The sequence below is a fragment of the Natrix helvetica genome (assembly GCF_964273705.1).
Source record: "Natrix helvetica genome assembly, chromosome: 3".
Taxonomy (NCBI): domain Eukaryota; kingdom Metazoa; phylum Chordata; class Lepidosauria; order Squamata; family Natricidae; genus Natrix; species Natrix helvetica.
The window spans coordinates 138,798,207-138,819,088 of NC_138549.1; the positions used below are offsets into that span (position 1 = coordinate 138,798,207).

The 20,882-nt window shown below is 38.8% G+C and overlaps 1 protein-coding gene across 7 annotated transcripts in view; it reads right to left on the reverse strand.

Moving 5' to 3' along the window:
• NAV1 (neuron navigator 1) overlaps positions 1-20,882 on the reverse strand; it is a 264,216-nt gene that overhangs the window by 55,522 nt on the left and 187,812 nt on the right. The window contains exon 1 of one of the 7 annotated variants that reach the window (XM_081948343.1): positions 10,159-10,385. The exons of the other annotated variants lie outside the window; for them this stretch is intronic. Within the exon in view, the coding sequence (XP_081804469.1) occupies positions 10,159-10,226 (68 nt within the window). The 5' untranslated portion in view covers positions 10,227-10,385. Of the gene's footprint in view, positions 1-10,158; positions 10,386-20,882 lie in introns of those variants that run through there. 7 annotated transcript variants of the gene reach the window in all.

The window sequence follows — 20,882 nt, forward strand, 5'->3', positions numbered from 1 at the left end:
AGGCTCCTATTTTTTCACTTTGCTTTGGTCTGCACTAAAGGAAATCTATGTATCATCTCCAACAGCTGTAAGCATTCAGACTAAGATGACATCTCATCTCTGTAAGGGGCTGAAATTCATTAGAATTTGCAGTAGTTATGCCTGGCCTTAAGCCATACATAACTGTGGTTTGTGCTTAAACTCTATTTAAATTGACTCATTGATGCTTCTGAACATAACAACATTGAGAAAATTTGTTTTAAGCACCACATCAAATTCTGGAGGGTTGCATACAAGGCAGTGAATTGAGAAGGATCAAAAGGTTTGGCAGGTTGAAAACCAGAGGTACTAACTAGGATTCTAAAGACAAGATGTGGCTCTTAATAAGCACTCAAGTTATTTTGGCAACTCATCATGGAGTACAAAACTCCTCTTCTTTCTTGTTTGCATCCTTCCTTTGACCTCACAATCACTCTAATGAGGGGGAGTCAGCCGTCTGCTCATTACATGTCTGTGGTTTGAAGCAGTTCTGAATAAGCCAAGCTAATCTAGCCAACAAATCCCATGGCTGCAAAGAGAGGAAGCTCATGAAAAAAGAGTTTATGGGTGAGAGCAAGCAAAGGGGATGTGAGAACTAATTTCCTGAGTGGCAAGAACTCCAAAGATTAACCTCCATTGCTGTGAGGAATCTGTGTTTAGACATGGTGAATTGTTAGCTCTTTGGCAAAACCTCTCCAGATCTTAACTCCCTAAAGCTTTCTACAATTTGCATAAACATGCAGGATTTGATACAGTACAGTTTTCATTTAACAAAAATAAAGCAAAGCAAAACAACAAAATCCCAAAGCCTCTTTCACAGAAAGGGGAAAATACTAAATATTGCATGTATACATGGAAATAAGATTTTTTAGAAGGCTGGGGACATTTTATCAATATGACCATCTAGTGTACTTGTGTATTATTCTTGTCTTCTTAGTTATCAGGTCCTGTGGATAGGAAATGCAGACTCAGGGGCATCACATTTTATTTAATATGACCGTAAGGATTTCTTTTTCCTGTGCTGAATGAATCCAGATGGCTAAGGAATTAGAAAAAGCCAAGACTTGATATGTGGCCCTGTATCTTTCCTTATGTTAATCCTAAATATAATTCTCATAGCAGCTTAACCCCACCTCCCAAAAAACGGACAGCATTACACAGTCCATGTAAGTCTAGAATGGATCAAATCTGTTTTTAATTTAATTTATCTTAAAAATATATCCTACCCCTCAATATTTCTATCCATGGACAGCTAACAAGTAATAACAATAAAGTGAAAAAAGAACCAAAACGTCAACTTAAAATGTATTTTAAAAGCAGATACTGTGCAGTAAAAATAACAACAGAAAATAAATTGAAAATCTGTTTTAAATGGCTAGGAAAAAAAACCTAACCATCAAGAACAAAGAAGACAAAAGAGCAATCTCCAGATATTTGCTGAATATAAAAATATGAAAGATGAAATGTCTCAAGTGAAATATTTTTCTGCAAAAATCTCATGGTGGAGATTGCACTTATTCAAGTTCTCCAAGGAAGTGAAAGGGTCTTCTATTTTTCTTTCATTTTACAAAACTCAGCATCCTTACAACATCATTGGGCATACTGAAGGGCAGAGGCCTCCTTTTAGCAATAGGAATAGCACTTAGACTTATATACTGCTCCATAGTGCTTTACAGCACCCTCTGAGTGGTTTACAAATGTCAACATATTGGATCCTCATTTTACTGACCTAGGAAGGATGGAAGGTTGAATCACCTTGAATTGGTCAGGCTCAAACTCCTGACAGTAGGCAGAGTTAGCCTGAAATATTGCATTCTAACCACTGTGCCACCATCCACCATCCACCTCCTTCCACGCTTCCTAAATAAACATCACACAAACATTTGCTGGATGTGAAATCTGATTTCATAAACAAATTGTTACATGAAATAATTATACATTACATGTGCATATCATGCATAAAAAATACTTTATGTAATATCTTCAATAAAGTAACAAAATTGGGCCACTATAGCACCATTCTTACCATTAATTAAAATAGAGCAATTACTGGGGTCTCTAGGATAAAATTCCCTGCACTTATCTGTTACAAGACAGACTGGCATATACCATACTCTTTTGACTTGGATCCATGTACAACTGTCTGCTAAACTTCACATAAGATGAAGGCCACTATTCCATTTCCATGTCTATACAGATTCTCAGTCATCCAGGTCATGGTTGTCCCAAATGTGCTTTTTCAAGAGGCAACTGGACTTTCTCTTTTTTTGAAGACCTTTTGCTTCTCATCCAAAAAGCCTCTTCAGCTCTGGAAGAAAAAGAAGCTGACGAAGCTTCTTAGATGAGAAGCAAAATGTTTTCAAGAAAAATCAGAAAGTCCAGTTGCCTCTTGAAAAAGCACCTTGGGATTCCATTTCCATGTTAAAATAGAATTCAACTGCCAGTCCAATTGGCTTTTCTTCATGGAATGGGGAACAAGAACTATCAACCTGTCTGACTCAGGGCTGACCATACATGGTAACTGTGGAACTGTGAACTGAAGCCAAATGGTAAGTTGGGGTGGTGGTGTGAGAGGTTCATGCATGGCCACTAGACTAACAAGCAGGAGGTTAGCATAGTAAGTATAATTTTGTAAGGCCAATAATAAAGTGCTTCTGCAGATGGTTGTACACAAAAAGGAAATCTTTCTTCACTCATGTGTACATAGACATTTGGATTTATTATTGTCAATTACAAACTTGAGCAACAGGAAGGCAGCAACTCAAGTTGCAGTGCTTTTGTGGTTCAGTCATTATGAAGTCAAGCCTCACATAATGTAGGGAAGAGTCTAGTTTTTCCTCAAATCATCAAACCAGATGCATAGGAGAGGTAGGCATGCATGCACAGGAGAGGCTGAAATAAGAAATCCATTTACAACTATTGCTACAAAGTCCCAGATATTTTTTTCCTCTCCTTTTTAATTTAAAACAAAAGGAGTGAATCCACACTACTGCCTGGTTTCCAACACAATTTAACCAGCACAGGAACATTGGCATTCAAATATCCAAAACCAAACTGGCAATATGAGGGAGATTAGGAAAAACACATACAGTAAAGAATTTTGAATATAATTTAAAAATTATATCAAAAATGCTAAGCTACACATATGTGACAAAAGAAAAGAGAGATTACAATGAGCAATCCAGGTGGTATCACTTTAAAATAGCAATATAAAACACAAATACAAAAAGGGTAGATAGAACAATAGCATTATCCAAAATGAATTGAAGGATAACAAAGTTTTCTTATAGACAGCTGTCAAATCTGAAAGGAATATAGTATAACATCTGACATGGCTTGTACACACCATAGCATACATACCCTCAAGAAGTTAAAACATAACAAATGGTTAATGCTGAGCCTGAGCCATTTTTGTCTATGTGTACTCAGACAGGTTTTTGTTGTTGTTAGTCATTAAGTCATGTCCAATCCATTGCAATCTCATAGACAATGTTCTTCCAGGCCTTCCTGTCCTCTACCATCCCCCGGAGTCCATTTAAACTCATGCCTACTGCTTCAGTGACTCCATCCAGCCACCTCATTCTCTGTTGTCCCCTTCTTCTTTTTCCCTCAATCTTTCCCAGCATTAGGCTCTTGTCCAGTGAGTCGTTCCTTCTCATTAAATGGCCAAAGTATTTGAGTTTCATCTTCAGGATCTGACCTTCTAATTGCTCTTTATTGCTCTAATTTGCATACAAAACCTGGCTATCTTGTGTATTATTTTGGGTCGATGTTAAAAAATAGAAATTGCTTGTGATGTTGATTGGTGAATCATATTATATTAGTGGAGTGGTGTAATGAGAATATTTTGATGTTCTGTATAAAACTGGCAATACAGAAGAACAGGTTCAAAAGTTCTCACCTTCTTGAGTCACAGGGACATACCCATAATAGATATGGTATCTTTTTCTATCTTCCAGTCAGAAGTGCTGAAGAGAGAACATTACCTTGGGCTAAAGGGAAGGCACTTTTCCTATTTAGAATGTTAAAGCTGTGTGAGACATATTATAGCTGGTGCCAAAATACAACTCAGGCTGCCTGTCAGCATCCATTTTATGATATCTGTCAAAAGTGTGACCCTTATTTTTGTGTGACACTTGCTAGCTTATAGCCCAGAGATAATATGTAAATGAGGAAGAAAGTTGCATACCCCTGCTAGACTAAGTTACAATTTGGACTGGAACCACAGGTTTTAGGTTTAAGAAGTTGGCTAGGGAATTCTGGGAGTTGAAAGACTACCGATCATCTTAATGTTGCTGTGGTTGACAAACACTGAGCTAGAATAACCAGGAATATTTAAGTACTGGCTCCAGCTTGTCTTGGCATTAAAATGGAAATTGTTTAGAAATTGAATTGAAAAATAGTGTAAAGCTTGAATTAAAAGTACATTGCAATTGTTAATACAATGAAATGGTTAGAAGTGATGTAATAAATGATTGAAGATGTTAAAGAATTTGAAATCTAAACTGCTAATGTGTATGTAATAATGATATTTTGATATGTATAAAATAAGAGAGAGATGTAAGATCCCAGGGAAGCACCACCTTCCGTATGATGTAGCTGTCAAAAATTTTCTCCATACTTATGTACCCTTTCCCCCAAAGTATTTGTAAAAACCAATAAAAAATTTTTAAAAGAAAAAGAAAAAAAAAGAAAATTAGTGTAAAGTTGTTGGACATGCTTTGCAATGGTTTGATATTTCCAAGAAATATTCTCCAAAAAAAAAAACAAAAAAAAAAACTGGAAGTTTTCCCAATAATTGTCTGCAGTTTTCAATGAAGCCAAAGGATTTTCCACAAGGAAAGATGCCCTGCTTATTCTTCCCATAATTATTTTATTATCACCATCCTGTTCTTGTCAGAGAGGAAAGATTATTGATAGGAAACCTTCACAATAGAAATCCTGTTATTCAAATAGGGTCTCCATTCCCATACCAGTACTTCCAAAGTAACTTCTGCATGGTTTTTGAAGTAGGGAGAATTATTGGAAGTTCCATGCAAAAAGGCAAAACTAGATACAGTCTTCCCTCTTTTTCACAGAGAAAATCTGTTCAACAAGACCAAAAAGGAAGTCCTGGTGGGAGACAAGTGACTTTTGAATTGATTCTAAATGAGGGGGAGGGCAGTATTATATTTTCCTTTCATTCATTTTTTATCAAGAGTGAGGCAAGCACCTGGAAATTGAGAAAATCTTTGGAGCCCAGGTTTTGTTTTAAATTAAAACAAAACAAAAATGCATTGGACACAGGTTCAAGTCCAACAACAATCGACAGTGACTCTGTGACGACCCATAGCAATTCAATGAATTGCCAAACACATTCTCTCAGCTCACCCCATCTCTCAAGACTGTTGCCATGGGGAAAAATGAGAGAATGTAGTGTTTTATATGCAACCTTTAGTCCTTGAGCAAAAGGTGGGATATAAATCTAAGAAACAAAGAAAGCAGCATGAGGATCCTAGCCACTATCATGCTTTCTAGGTGTTTTTGAACACTATATGGATCTCTGTGAGATGCTATTCCAGATTAATTTTGCTGGGGTGCTTTCTATAATGCCCTAATTAGAAGCGGAAACAAAGGTCAGGGCCCTTGACTGGCTTAGAGGACCCTTCCAGGGCCAGGTTTGAAATTTCAAATGCTCTCCCATTACCTTCTTAGTGAACTGTGGAAAATTACAGCTTATAGAGTAAAATCAGAAGTCACATTATATTGGCAGGCACAAGAGGAAGATGGCAGAAATAGCATGAGTTCAAATTCTCTGGCCTTCACTACTCATGGCTGGAGTAATAGAAAATAATTGGTGGGATGCTAAATTAAAGAATGAGACTCAGACCTATTTTGGACTTGGTGAGGAAAAGGAACATCTGAGCCAGGGCTCCCCAAACCCTGGTTCATGGACTGGCACCGGACCGGGGCATGCCAGAAACCAGGCCCCACAGACAAGCGAAGTCCCATCCATGGGATGCAGGCAGCACACAAAACCACACTCATCCAGGCTGCAGTACCACAGAACTGGTCCCAAAAGGTTGGAGGTCACTGATCTAAGCTTACCACTCTTTTGTTCTTCAGTATAATTGTTCATTTATGGTGGCAGAAGCCACTATAGTGAAAGCAGTACTTTCTGAGAAACAGAGAAAGTAAAGATCTGAGAACTCTATACTGTTTATGGCTGGAAGGCTTTTAACTGAAATGGCTGGAATAAGCTCGCCAAAGGCTTTGCAAAGGACAAGGGGCTTTCAATCCAACAGTAATGGGAACTATTAATCAATAAGCAAGCCATGCTTGCAAAGAACCTGACCAATGAAGCCTGAATGAATATAAGCGAAAAAGAAAGCAAATTCCAGGGATAAAAGATATGCAGCCTGGATAATAGAATAATCTAGCCTCAATGAGAGAGTGTATACAACCATGGCCTTTGGGTTACTCAATGGTCATTCCTACCTTCTCCTTCTCCTACTGGCATAATATACCGGTAGGTAGTCCTCATTTGAGAACCTCAATTGGAAGCAGCAATTGGAGACTTCAACTGTGCTTATGATCCTACTGTCATAAACGTAAGATGGTTAGTAAAGTTACTTTTTTTTTATAACTGTCATGACTGCAAATGAGGCAGTCTCTATATGAGGACTCCCTGAACTTCTGAGGCCCATTATACAATATTTTTAACTTTTCATTTTTCTCAACTTTGCCTAAAAATACCAGCTGCTGTTTTTCTGATACTCAGCAATCCATTTATTCCTATCTTTTCCTGCTATGATCTTCCATACATCAATTTAAAATAATCTCTTTTGATTTCAATGCAGTTCAGGATAAGTATGATGAGTTACTAATTTTACAAGCTCTGTTAGAAACCTATAATTATTTATCAGAGATTAGAGAAATATGGTAAAATCTAAAATCTTTTTTCTGCAGATTCAGGTCACAGTTTCTACATTGTAGACTATTTCAAAGCAATTATTTAAAGCCACCCAGAGACACTTGTTGAGTTGGGTGGCTATAGAAACTGAATACATAAATAAAAATAAATTCACTCCAGAGGGCAGTCAAAACACTGGCAGGCAGTATGTATTATGACCGAAATGCTCGCATACTTCAGAGGAAATGACTTCTTATTTCCCTCAGTCTTTCCAACTGCTTTTTCAATAAGTCAATTGGCTTCTTCAGCCCCACCTTATCCCTCGGGTCTCTAGAATTAAAACATTTAAAGTGAAGCTGGAGATAAAAACCTTGACAGGAGTTAAGGATTCACAGGGATCACAAAGCTGTTGTTTGATAAAGCTGTAACTTTTTTCTAATTATTTTATTAATTTCATAAAACAAGTAACTCTTTTGCTCCCATTACAGTATGAAACAACAGTTTGATTCCTGTTCGTGACAGGGGTTAAAAAAAATAAGGCAAAAACTTTCATCATTTTGCCCCCAAATAAGCTGCTCCTCTGCTTTTCTAATTATAGCATTGGATGCCAATGAAGGCAGAGTCTTCAACTGCAAAAATCCAATCTGCAAAACTAGTATATCTGTGATGGTCAGATACAAAAAACAAAAGAAAGGGTGCTGTGTTGAAGATTATTATGCATTGAGGTAGATTGATTCAGTATGGAAATGCTTATGTTCTTATTCACTCAGAAATACTGAAGGCACAATTTCTGCTGTTTCAGCAAATCTCTTGGCAATGGCCATGCTTAAAGCTAATTGGGATATAAAGTATAATGCTGTTTAGGACAAAAATTAAGCCACAAAGCATCATTCCAAGAATCATTCTTTTTAACACAGCTCAAATCTTTTTTTTTCAGTCCCAAATTTTGTCACTGTGAAAGCTAAAGACCAAGCTACATATCTGCATGCATAGCCTCTCCAGTGTTATGAAGAATTAGATGTTAATAAACACATCCTAACTATAGAAATTACTCTCTTTCAACCAAATTTATTTCAGCGACATTATGTGGCTAAAAGGTGGCCCAAGACTATTTCCTGACAGACTCCAAATTATCACCCCATAAAGCATTATGTGGTTATTACATCTTCCTTTTCTCTAACAGACTATGACAAGACAGAGAGAGAGAAATGAGGGAAAGTAGAAGAAAACAATTTAGTTCTAATTACTCAAACACATTTAATTTCTGTGAATAATAATAAAAAACAGAATCAAAAATTAATGAGATGGTCCCAGAAGACCTTCAGTTCTCTTTTTTAAAAGGAAATCCAGGTCAAAGAATTCCAGTTTGTATCCATTTTCCACTTCCTCTTGTAGGCTCTCATTTCCTTGTGGAAAGAAAAAAAATTGTAGCTATTTATCAAGCCAAGGATGACTATAATCAGAGTAGTTTCCTTGTCTTTCAGAATGAAATATAACTACACAGTCAATCTGAAAGAACACGAACATCTGGCTTTGAGATTTACACAGAGACCAGTAAGTATTTCAAGACAGAAATGTGTTAGTTTGCAGCCATTGTCAAAACAGATATGAATTACTTTTAAAATAAGTTATACTGTTACAGAAAAAAAGCACACCAATTTAAAAATTGGAGCCCAATATACAACATTCCTCCTTTTATAGATGATTCTCCTGTATCTGGATGATATTATAGTGCACTCTGGGATGCAAGTTACAAGATTAAATAGAACATTTAAAAATTCAACTGAGATGAAGAATTCTTTTGTTTTCAAAGAATCAGTGCTAGGTAAGCAATCCAATCACTCTCCAGACCTGCAGCAGAATCTTTAAGGAGTTAATATCCCATAAAGCAAGGATGCTAATGTCCCTTCTTGCCAAGTTTATTGTTTTCTTTTCCATGTCATTGGAGGAAACTTCACATGCCCCAGTTAGTAAAACCTCTGGAAAGGCACCTTTGAACCAAGCTGCAATTCCATCTGTAACCTATTTGAGACAGGATATTGCCTTTCTTTTCACAAAAAGGCTCTCAGGCTGTCCATCCATGAATGCTGCTTGGCTCATGTCTGCTCTGCTGCTCGTGAGCCCTGGCAAGCAAGTCAGTCCCACACAAACACGTGCTCCAGAGGCTGCTCCCCACAAATTCAAACTGTCCAACTCCCACCTATTCCTTCCCTCATGGCCTCCGCCCCTTCCTTCATTCTCCTTCCTGCAAGATCACATTTCACAGAGGATGGGCTGCAGGGAGTCACCAGGCGGGTACAATTCAAATCATAACACACACAAAAAGAAAGGGAGGAAGTAAAGCAGGTGGCCTAAAAGAGAGAGAGAGAGAGAGAGAGAGAGAGAGAGAGAGAGAGAGAGAGAGAGAGAGAGAGAGAGAGAGAGAGAGAGAGAGAGAGAGAGGGAGACTGCAGGTTCCCTAACGGTCCATTAACACTGCAAGGACTGGGAGAGAATACAATGGAGGGAAACAGGGTTGTGTGAATTGGCTGCAGTTAGCAGAGGAATGCAAGAATCCATTTCTTGCATGGTTCCCTGCCAATCTAATGCCCTAAGCCTCCCCAGCTGCCCCTTCCCCATCTGTGTGCATGCTGGTGTCACTTCCCAGACCACAGTCAATAGCAACACATGGCATGCTGCAACTAATAGATTTTGTAAAAAGCAAAGGAAAAAAGCCCACAGTCATTTTAACAATAGCATTTTCTTTCGCTACAGTTTTGGCTGAACATTTTAAACAATGTTTAGAGTATTTTTCTTTAGTCTTTATGGAATTACTAAGAGAGAAATAGCTTTCCTTGAACCGGCAGTAAGGAGGAAATCACTCCCTTTGTAGATTTTTCACTCCACTTTGAGAGAGATGGAAAGGATTTGAAGTTACATGCTTGAAATTTAAGTTTGTAGCATGTAACACGCCCAATGAGCTAATGCTTCCAAATGGTTTTCACGCATTTGAGTGATTCAGGAGCCCCCACCCAGGCACCAAAACCATGCCATTGTTCCTTCTTAAACACACGATTCAGGCAAAGCCCTCCTCATTCCAGATTACAGCAGCCAGTGAGATGGATGAGGATTTCTAGCACCATCAGAGCAGCGCACAGCTGGCACCGGTCAAGACACCAGCAGAGGCACCCTGAGTCTGTTCCTTTTACAAGGAGCTTGGACCTTCCCACAGCAAAGAAAACTGAAACCCACTTGCACCCCATCCTTACCTGCTGGGTCTGGAAAAGTGTACTGAGCGGAGTGTCCTCCCTGTCCTCTGCAACGGGGCATGGAGCATTTTCTCAAGTTCTCCCTATACTCCTGCACAAATGTTCCACACAAGCTCCCCAGTGCTGGCTCAACCTCTCAGAAAGCAGCCACATGAAGCAAGGAAGGCGGAGAAGAAATTAGACCCTTCCCTTGGTACCTCCTTCGCCATCCCCTCATTCCCTTGCTTTCCCTCTGATGGCTCCTGACAGCTACGCTTAAAGCTACAGTGCACTATTTCCCTAGCTTGCTGCCTCTTGTCCCCTCTGCTATGCAAGGCTGCCTCTTTAACACCCACTGCAGGTATAACAGACAAAGGGCTGTTTGGGCTTCTCCTTTTAGCACAAGCTGCAGCACAAAATTGCAAGCCCCTCTGAGAAAATAAAACCAGTCCCCTAGCAGTGCACGGTATCCTGCAGTACCTTAATTCCATTAACCCCCCTGGGACCTCGATAAACCTTTTGTACCACACACACACACACCACACACCACACACATTCTAAGCAAAACCTTCATTTTGGCAACAGGCAAGATGTCTTTGTTCTACAGCGCACTCATTCTTCTCTAGCTGCCGGATGCTGCATTGGATTGTTCTTCAGCTATCTGTAAGCATGCAGTCAGTTTTACACTTTGCTACTCAAAATGGGAACAATTTGAAGGGAACAGATAAAGGCATGTTTTCTGCATTTAAAGTCAGCAAATACCCCCTTCCTTTGAAACACCATCAACCTCTTCCATTCTGATCCAAATTGATACCAAATCAGCAAATCAGTTCTACTTTCAGGTATCAGCTATTGATGGACCAGTCTGATGTAGCAATAGGTGTCTTCATTCCCCTTTGACAAACAGAGCTTAGTATGAAAATGCTCTAATTCACCTGACAGTATTTCTGACAGTAACACTGAGGATACCTACTTATTTCATATTAAATCCTAAAGGAAAAGTTTGCATGTACTCAATTTGATAGCTAGCAATATTTATCAGACCCCCAAAAAATCCCAGCTTTGGATTTTAGGAGGTTACTGTGTGAGAATAATAAAAGTCACATATAAAAACTGGCATTTGATTGTCAGCTAGAAAGGCAAAATGTTACGGTTGGCTTTATATATAAAATAATCTATGATTTGTATTTTATTGAATATTGAATTTTATTGGTAGAACTGAAGATGCAAAGTGATAACCTACAATGTTTGACTTCAAGCAACAAGCAAAGCCAAATTCAAATAATATTAAATTTACCACAATGTACAAATCTAATAAATCCTGAGTTGGGTAACCCAAAGTAAGCAATTATTTTTAAAGGCTTAACTTCTGAATCTTTCATTTCACTTTGGTGGTCTGTTGTAGCAAGACAATAAAAACCTTTGCCACACATTACAGAATAATACATTTATTAGAGCACAAGCTTTCATGGGCTACAATCCATCACATGTCAACCTGGTATGAAAGTGAGTTGGGCTACAGTTTCTATCAACTCAATAGCTATGACAGTTAGGGATGATGGGAAAGTGTTATTTATGTGAAATGTTGGGGCAGATTTGTCAGTTTTTGTCACTTTTAAAAAATGCACTGAGGAAAGTTGTGCTTTGCACCTCAATTTGCTGAGAGGAGGAGCTGATGCAAAGTGCAATATTTAAAAAAGAAAATGACAACTAAATTTAAAGCAGCCTAACATCATCTTATATTTGTGAAGTTCGCCTTTGTTTTAATTTTCCACAAAGTACACTTGCTTTTCTATGTCGATTTGCCTCTGCTTGATTTTTGCGTGTGTGTGTCAGTGGTGGCTTGCCAATTTTGTTACTACTAGTTCGGGTGCATGCGATGCTTCTGCACATGCAGGATAGGTGGGTTGAGCCTCCCGCCACCACTACTACCAGGTTGCAGCAGCAGCAACCCACCTTTGGTGTGTGTGTGTGTGTGTTTTATTGTTGTTAGAATAGAATAGAATTCTTTATTGGCCAAGTTTGACTGGACACACAAGGAATTTGTCTTTGGTGCATATGCTCTCAGTCAGGGGTGGGTTCCTGCCAGTTCTAACCTCTTCTATAGAAGAGGTTCCACAAATCTACAGTGCTATTTAGAACCGATTCCAGCTCCCTCCCCCTGCCTGTCCACACATCATCAAGATGAAGAGTGAGAGGAGGAATTCTGAGAGTTGAAGTCCACAAGTCTTAAAGCTGTCAAGTTTGAACACCCATGGGGTTTTTTTCTAAAGGGCTTTTTCTAAAGGGTTAGGGGTGCAAGGATCTTGTAACTTGACAGCTTTAAGACTTGCACACTTCAATGCCAGAGTTCCTGAGCCAACATGACTGGAGGAGGAATTCTGGGAGTTGAAGTCCACAAGTCTTAAAGCTGTCAAGCTTGAACAACCCTGGGTTTTTTTTTCTAAAGGGTTAGGGGTGCAAGTTTGAACAATCCTGGGGTTTTTTTCTAAAGGATTAGGGGTACAAGGGTCTTGTAACTTGACAGCTTTAAGACTTGCGTGCTTCAGATGCCAGAGTTTCTGAACCAACATTTTGGTTACTAAGCAAGAGCGCTGTTAAGTGAGTTTCACCACATTTTTCAAGTTGGCCACGCCTACCCAGTCACATGACTCCAAGCCACTCCCACTCAGTCACATGGCCAGCAAGCCACTCCCATCTGGTCACATGGTTGGCAAGCCACTCCCCCCTGGTCACATGACTGGCAAGCCACTCCCACAAAGCAGGCTACACCTACAGAAGAGGATCTAAAAAAATTTGAAACCCACCACTGCTCTCAGTGTACATAAAAGAAAAGATACATTCATCATGAATCATAAGATACAAACTTAATAATAGTCATAGGGTACAAAAAAGCAATCAGGAAACAATCAATATCAATATAAATTGTAAGGATACAAGCAACAAGTTACAGTCATGCAGTCATAAGTGGAGGAGGTGGGTGATAGGAACGACGAGAAGATTAATAGTAATAGTAATGCAGACTTAGCAAATAGTTTGACAGTGGTGAGGAAATTATTTGTTTAGCAGAGTGATGGCGTTGGGGAAAAACTGTCCTTGTGCCTAGCTGTCTTGGTGTGCAGTGCTCTATAGCATCGTTTTGAGGGTAGGGAGTTGAAACAATTTATGTCCAGGATGTGAGGGGGTCTATAAATATTTTCACAGCTTGTTGTTAGAAATGCAGAAGGTAAGAATAAGGATGTCTGCCTGTAAACCCCATACTCTTAGCACTTTATAGTCATCAGACCTGCAAGGCCCCTAACATGCAGGTCCCTGCATCACTGTGAAGGTCCCTCAGAGAATGGCAACAGCCGGACCATTTCTTGCTGACACTGAACTTTGTTTGGAGCTTCAACCTCTGAGTCAGAAGGCCATGGGGAAGTCAGTCACACCTGTGTTACATCACCAGGTCATCTAACTCAGGAACATTTAAAGTGACAGGGAGGGAATTTCAAGACATGCTTAAGAACAATCAAGGAAAGAAGAAAAAGATGCACAGAAGCTGCTGCCATACTAAAAGTACCTGAGAGCAATGAGCCATATTTAGGTTTATAAGATCACTACACTTCAAGTTCATGACTCTTCTCTAATGCTAGCCAATGCCTTAAATATTGATGAAGATAGACATTGTGATTTTTTTTTCAAATGTCACCTTCTCAAGGACAGCAAACAGACTTAGACCAAAACTGTTATTTTTACTCTAATCTCAAAATGTGGAACAGAAAAGACAAATGCTTCTAAAGGCAGCTTTTCTTCAAGGCATTTAATTTTCAAATTTCTCTAATAGGTCTGACAATAGAAGCAATTAACATTCAGCCCTATCACTATTCAAATTGTACACACACTTCTTGTCAATTTTAATGCAAGCCGAATTGGGCTTCCTTTTCAATGCAGAAAATTGAGATAATGAGAAATAAAACTACTAATATATTGTGTGGAGTTCTTAAAATAATTTAATCTAGCAAAAGCAGTAGGTTGTATCCATCATATGTTTAAGATTGTAGCTCCTTGCAGTAATCCAGATTGTGATTTCTGTTATTTTTTAAAAAAATCTTTATAGTTCAAATAATTGGCCGAATCTAACCAACCTTGACTGATCTCAAAAAAAAAAAAAAAAAGAAAGAAAGAAAAAGAAAAAAAGAGAGAAAAAGCAAGAAAGAAACAGGAGAAAGAGCCAGTTAGCATTTTGATGGAGGACTACAAAGAAACAGAAACTGGGGGATAGCTTGTCAATTCAGTAAAAAAATCCCAGTAAAAGACCCACTTCTATATTCCAAAGAAAACAACATAAAAACTTTCATCAGATCATTTTAAAAATGAGTTTGTTTGAAGTGCTGCTACAAAAGTCCAAAGCACAAGATTGTTCTCCAACTTTCTGCTTTCATCCAGTAGTTGTCAAGATACTTGCACTGCCTAGACCAGGCACTTCTAACCCAAAAGAGCAGTAGGATCAGCACCAACATTCACCATAGTTTTTAAAAAAACATTATTTCACTTATATACAGTACATCAATGCATGTGTATTTCTTTATCTTATGATTATTTATTTTACTTAATTTATTGACTGTCCTACTCAATGGACAATGGGCAGTATGAAGAATTCCAAAGAGCTTAGCTGATACTGAAATGTTTTTTTTTTAAATCCTATTAAGCAGTTACTAAGTTTAAAAAGTATAAAATGCACAGGATTTGCATTAATCTATTATATATAATCTTGGGGATAGATCCATTTCATTAAATGTGCAGTATTACTTGATCATAATTTATCTGCTTAAATGTATCGGGCAAGCTAAATCATTTATATTACATGTCTACGCATATACAATGAATATCTATGTAGTAGTGGAAGTTACTTTAATACATTAGCTTTTTGCTTGCTTTGCATCCTCCCATATATTTTTAGCTCTTGCTAATTACAAAAAGAAGTAATCCCACTCCCACTGAAAGATCTATGTCTTTAGCAATTTAATAAAGCTGAAAGATTTCTAGCTCCAGTGTGCAAATCTTTTCTGCTCTGACTTTTCCCAACAGTTTTGTATTACTGATTACTGCCACACTTTCTATTATTCTGCTATGCATTTTCTATTGTGGGAAAATGGGAGGGTGGTGGTGAAAGAAGTCACATACTATGTAGCCACAACAAAATTCTTTCTAGAAAGCCAAGGTCATCCTTTGTCTCTGCACTTCTGCACATGACCAGAACTGGATGGGTGGAACTGCCAGCATGGCAGTGGGAGATTGGACCATGTGATGGACCTGTGGGTGTGGGGGGCAAGATCTTGAACTTTCAACTAGGTGGGGAAAACTGGGAAGCTTTCAGATTCGGGTTTTCCCAGATGTGCCAACATGGCTCTCTTAATAAATTGGAACTTTGAGCAATACTTTGCCTTGGACTCTGATTTACTTTTGGATGCTATTTGGAACCCTGACAACGTGTGAGTAAAAACTTGCTATTGTTGCTAAGTTGTATTGATAAGCTATGATATAGCTCAGGGCTGTCAATCATGCGGCCTGTGGCCGGATGCATCACACGCTGACGATGCCCACACCCGGTTTAGTGAAGGGAAGGAAGTCCCAATATGTCACGTGATGCCACTGTGACGACATGAGTTTGACACCCCTGATATAGCTAATTAAATATTATATACGAATTTTTATGACTTTATATAAACATTTTATATCCCATTTGGTACCAAAAAGAAATAAAGAAACCCACAGAAAGTATCAGAAAATACCAAGTCAGAATTTAAAACACCAGTTTAAAGAATCAGAATCATACGAAAATCACTAGTTCACACCACCAACACAATGGAGAAAAGTTGGGCTTTCACTTGAAGGATAGAAAATAGCTTTAATGTATGCTGTACTTCATGCGGAGTAGAGAATTCCTCAATATGGGAATGAAAAGAATCCCTTCCAATATAATTTGGTACCTTGGAGCACCCATAGTTCGAGCCATTGAAAATGGCTAAGAAGAAACACTAATAAGGGTTATATTAAACAAAAAAAAATTAAGGGAAAAATGAAAACTGATCAGAGGAACCACACATAAGGTACCACATAGAAATGCAGGTCATCCCTCACTGCGCATATAGCAGGGGTGTCCAAACTTGGGAACTTTAAGACTTGTGGACTTCAACTCCCAGAATTCCCCAGCCAGCCATGCTGGCTGGGGAATTCTGGGAGTTGAAGTCCACAAGTCTTAAAGTTCCCAAGTTTGGACACCCCTGGCATATAGTGATTAAAAGAGCTATCTATTATTTAGCCTCCTTGTATGCTGCTCAGTTCTAGTACTCCCCTGAGTCAACTGCCTGCCTTATAAATCAGTAAACTAGAAGAAGCCGATCTTCCCCACCACCTCCCTTACTCCTCTGTCTGCCTTTTGTTTAAGCCAGCCAATTTAAATCTAAAAGATTTTACCTTTTCTTCAGCTCTCTAACCAGTTTTTGGCAAAGTTGTAGAAAAAGGCTCTATCATTATGGGAGAGGACTGACCTTCTCCAGACTTTTGGAATTACCATTCCTCTATTTCTCTCCTTTTCCCCCCTTTTGTGAGGACAGGGCATGGTTGCAGTTTTTTAACTGGGAAAGTCAGCTCCTTTATAGCAACTTAGCATCTTAGCTGAGACCAGAGTTCCAATGGAATCTAAACAGGGAATACTATGTGTACATAGTCAAGGCAACAACATTCATTACAGGGCAAGACTTCAGTTAAAGCTACTGTAGAAAACTGTACAGTGTAGGCCAAAGTGTCTGTATTCCTCACTGAAAGTGTTAAAGGTAAAGGTTCCCCTCACACATATGTGCTAGTCGTTCCCCTCTAGGGGGCAGTGCCCATCTCTGTTTCAAAGCCGAAGAGTCAGCGCTGTCTGAAGATGTCTCTGTGATTATGTGGCTGGCATGACTAAACACCGAAGGCACATGGAATGCTGTTACCTTCCCACCAAAGTTGGTTCCTATTTTTCTGCATTTTTACAATTTTGCTTTCAAACTGCTAGGTTGGCAGAAGCTGGGACAAGTAACGGGAGCTCACTCCATTGCGTGGCATTAGGGATTTGAACCGCCAAAATGCCAATCTTTCTGATCGACAAGCTCTGCGTCTTAGCCATGGAGCCACCGCATCCCTCTTACTGAAAGTGCTATTTATACATTAAAGGGCAAATATTACTTTGATACAGGGACATACAATTTTCAGGGATTGCCAGGGACTCTTTATCCCACCTGATTTAAATGTTTTGCTCCATGATTTTCATTTTAAAAAAGAATGAAAACAGGAATTAATTCCATGATGTCCTTATCTATAAGAGAGCCTTGAATTTAGATGGACTCAGCGCCATTCTTAGAAAATAACAATAGGACTACTTGGAATAGTGGGTATACTGGGGGTGGTGAGGTTACAATAAATGGCTGAATGCAATCAGAATTGTGTTTTGGGAAATGTGTTTATGACAAGATATATCATCATGATATAGGCAAAAGTTTATTTATCACTGAGGCAGCACTAGGGTACACAAGCCACACTCTGCTCCAATTTGAGGCCCACAGAGCACCTAGAGATTATGGTAAAGTTCCATTTATAAAGCTTAATGCACCTACTTTCACCTTCCAAATTGCCTTCTTTGAAATGCTACACATATGATTATCAGAACAATGTCAATATACAGGAATGGCTTTAAAGTAAGATGGGGTAGGCTCTATCCTAAGAAACTAAAACTTAGGAGACCCAACACAGAGCCTCCTTTTGAATCATTCTGAAAATGAGAATCTTCCCACGGGTGGAAGAGAGCAGCATTGGTCAATGGGCCTATCAGACTGACCACTGGTGAAGACCTCCCAATTAAATTGAAAGGGTAAAAGATGGGATTAATTTTAGCAGAATGAAGAAACCGTCTTGGAAAGCTACTTTTCTCTCCCAAAAATTGGCATGGAGAAGATAAGGTCTATGCAAGAGGAAGGCAGGGCTGACTTATGCAGCTCTGATGCTGCAAGGGAAGGGAGGCAACAGCTGCTAGGAAAATGTGGTAGGCTTTAAGCAAACACCTGCTCTCTTTGGGGTTCCTACACACCACCACTATCCAGGGCTTGATAAAATTGAAGTGTCTAGACCAGGGGTGTCCAAACTTGGGAACTTTAAGACTTGTGGACTTCAACTCCCAGAATTCCCCAGCCAGCATGGCTGGCTGGGGAATTCTGGGAGTTGAAGTCCACAAGTCTTAAAGTTCCCAAGTTTGGACACCCCTGGTCTAGAATGTAGCCTTGATGAAAAGACATCCCTCCCCTTTAGATTCTATACCAAACTATGCAGGTCAACATTTCAGCTGCTGGAGAATCAAATAAAGCAAGGCTATGATTCATGCATTTAACTCCAAAAATCACTTACTTTGAGAAGGACCATGGTGAATTTAACCTTTTATCCAACCCTTCTAATTAGATTAAAAAATAACTACCTCTATTAGCCAATATTTTTGTCTGTTGAAATGGCAAATGTTAGAAAAAGAGATATTGGCTAATACTATCATCCTTCTGTCAAAATTTTAATCTCAGTTAGAAGCCATTCTGAGGACCTGATATGCCAAAGCTCTGCTTTTGTTTTCCTCTTAAACTACTCTGAGTGCAGGAAAAATGCCCATGTCTAAATTTGGGCCAGCAATTCTCTACTGGCGCTCAGGCAGCCAACAATAGTTCTTGGGAATCTGTCAGCATTTAACTGATTAAAAATTATACCCTTACCAACATCAAGCAGGTGACGATAGCACGCTGTTACATTCTTGGCACTGAAACAAAAAGCCACTTTTGTTCAGCCTGTTGCCGAGTAGGATATTATAGGGACCAGAGCTCTGTATTAGCATCTCCTTTGAAACTATAATGTAGTAGATGATTGGAAAACGTCCCATTTGTAAGCCAGGAAGAGTACTACTTCTCACCACTAGGTAACATGAACCAATAACTGATTCAATCACCTGTTTAAATATACTGTAGCTTGTTGAATAATCATCAGTTGATGAGGTTCACATGACCCTATGCCTAATATTATTTAGAAACCCAATGGATAAGTTCAAACAGTACATTAAGCCAAAATCTGCTGCATTAAACCAACCAATATTATTTTTGTTTGTGTGAGCATGTCTGTATGGTTACAGGCCTATAACCAATTTTGATAAAACTGATTTTAAAAGAAAAACTCTTTGCCTCAACAACTCTATTGTTGTGCTAAATAGCACCAGTAAAGATATTGGGGCAAATAAAAAGGTCATTTTCTGTTATCATTGGAAGAAGCTTAAGAGCCTATATAGTGCGTCCTGCTTTTCTTTATTTCATTGATATTGATAAAGCAGAGACAGCAATGTCTCAGTAGAGATTTGAAGTTGACAATAAGATGTGAAACTTTAGTATCAACTTTTCAATTCCATGTTGCATTATAAACATATAAAAATAAATGTTTCTCAAATTCCTATGTACAATTGGAATAGCTAAGTCATCAGTTATTATGTGGACCGGAATGAAGATGGAAATATTTAAATGAGAATAATAATCATTATCATAATAACCACCAGAATTATGTTGAGCTCTCATTCTGTCATAACTGGCAGCACCAGATTCAAAGAATCAAAGGACAATTCAGCTCTCAACCTAGATAGATAGCTTTTCCAAAAGCATTCCTGATGCAGGAGGTGCTGTCAATCATCTAATCTTTCCTGACTGGTACTGACATTACCCTTTTTCTTTTTTCTTTTTTTGGTGAGCAGCTGGAGTTCATCCGTGGCCACAAACATACAATGTCCAGGATAATCAGCAAAGTTCTCTGTTCCATTATTTTACCAAGGAGTCTGATCATAGTGGGCTCCAGTTTCCTGGGAAAGCATTCAAGCAAACAAGGGGAGGTGCAAACAATCCCAAAATGGTTACTTCAAGCAATCTATTTAATTGTACAAATGACGTGACTATTAAATCACAACCATCTGTTCTGGTTCTAAATGCATCCAAATTAAACCTTGCATTCACTGTCCATAGAGCAAAACCTTGGTGGATGGTAAGGATGCTTAATGCATTCAGGCAGAAAGAACTCATAACTAATATTCTGGGCATGAACCTAGAAACCTTTGAAACATACCAGCATACTTCTATTCACTTTTTTTTAAAAAAATCTTGCCTATTGCAGGACTTTCCAGCTGGGTGAGAGCCTAAAGCGGGGGTGTAAAATTCGCAGCCCGTGGGCTGGATGTGTCATGTGCCACCCATGCCCACATCTGGTTTAGCAAAGGGGTAAATGTTGCAATACATCACGTGATGACGTGGGTTTGATACCTCTGACCTAAAGCATGGGTGAATATCTGGGACCAGTTCCTGTGAGTCTAAGAAGATCAGTGTTAGGTGGAGTCTTTAGGCTGGTATAATTCATAGTAGCATCAAAGATCTCTGGCTTTGGTTTACTCATTTCTGTTAAGATTTTGAGTGTCCGAGCCAACCAGACCAGATTCTCCCAAAAAGGTTCCATCAAACAACAACCAAATCTGAAATATAAGACACTCCTCACTGTTAATAAAAACAATGAAATGATTGAAGGGATTAAAGTTGCAGGGCGTTGTGGGAAACAGACCATGTCAGATTGAAAATCAACATAATGCAGATACATGCAATAGAATAAAATCAAACCAGTGTGTTATATTAAAGGGACAAACTAGGAATACACATCAAAATAGGTAAGAA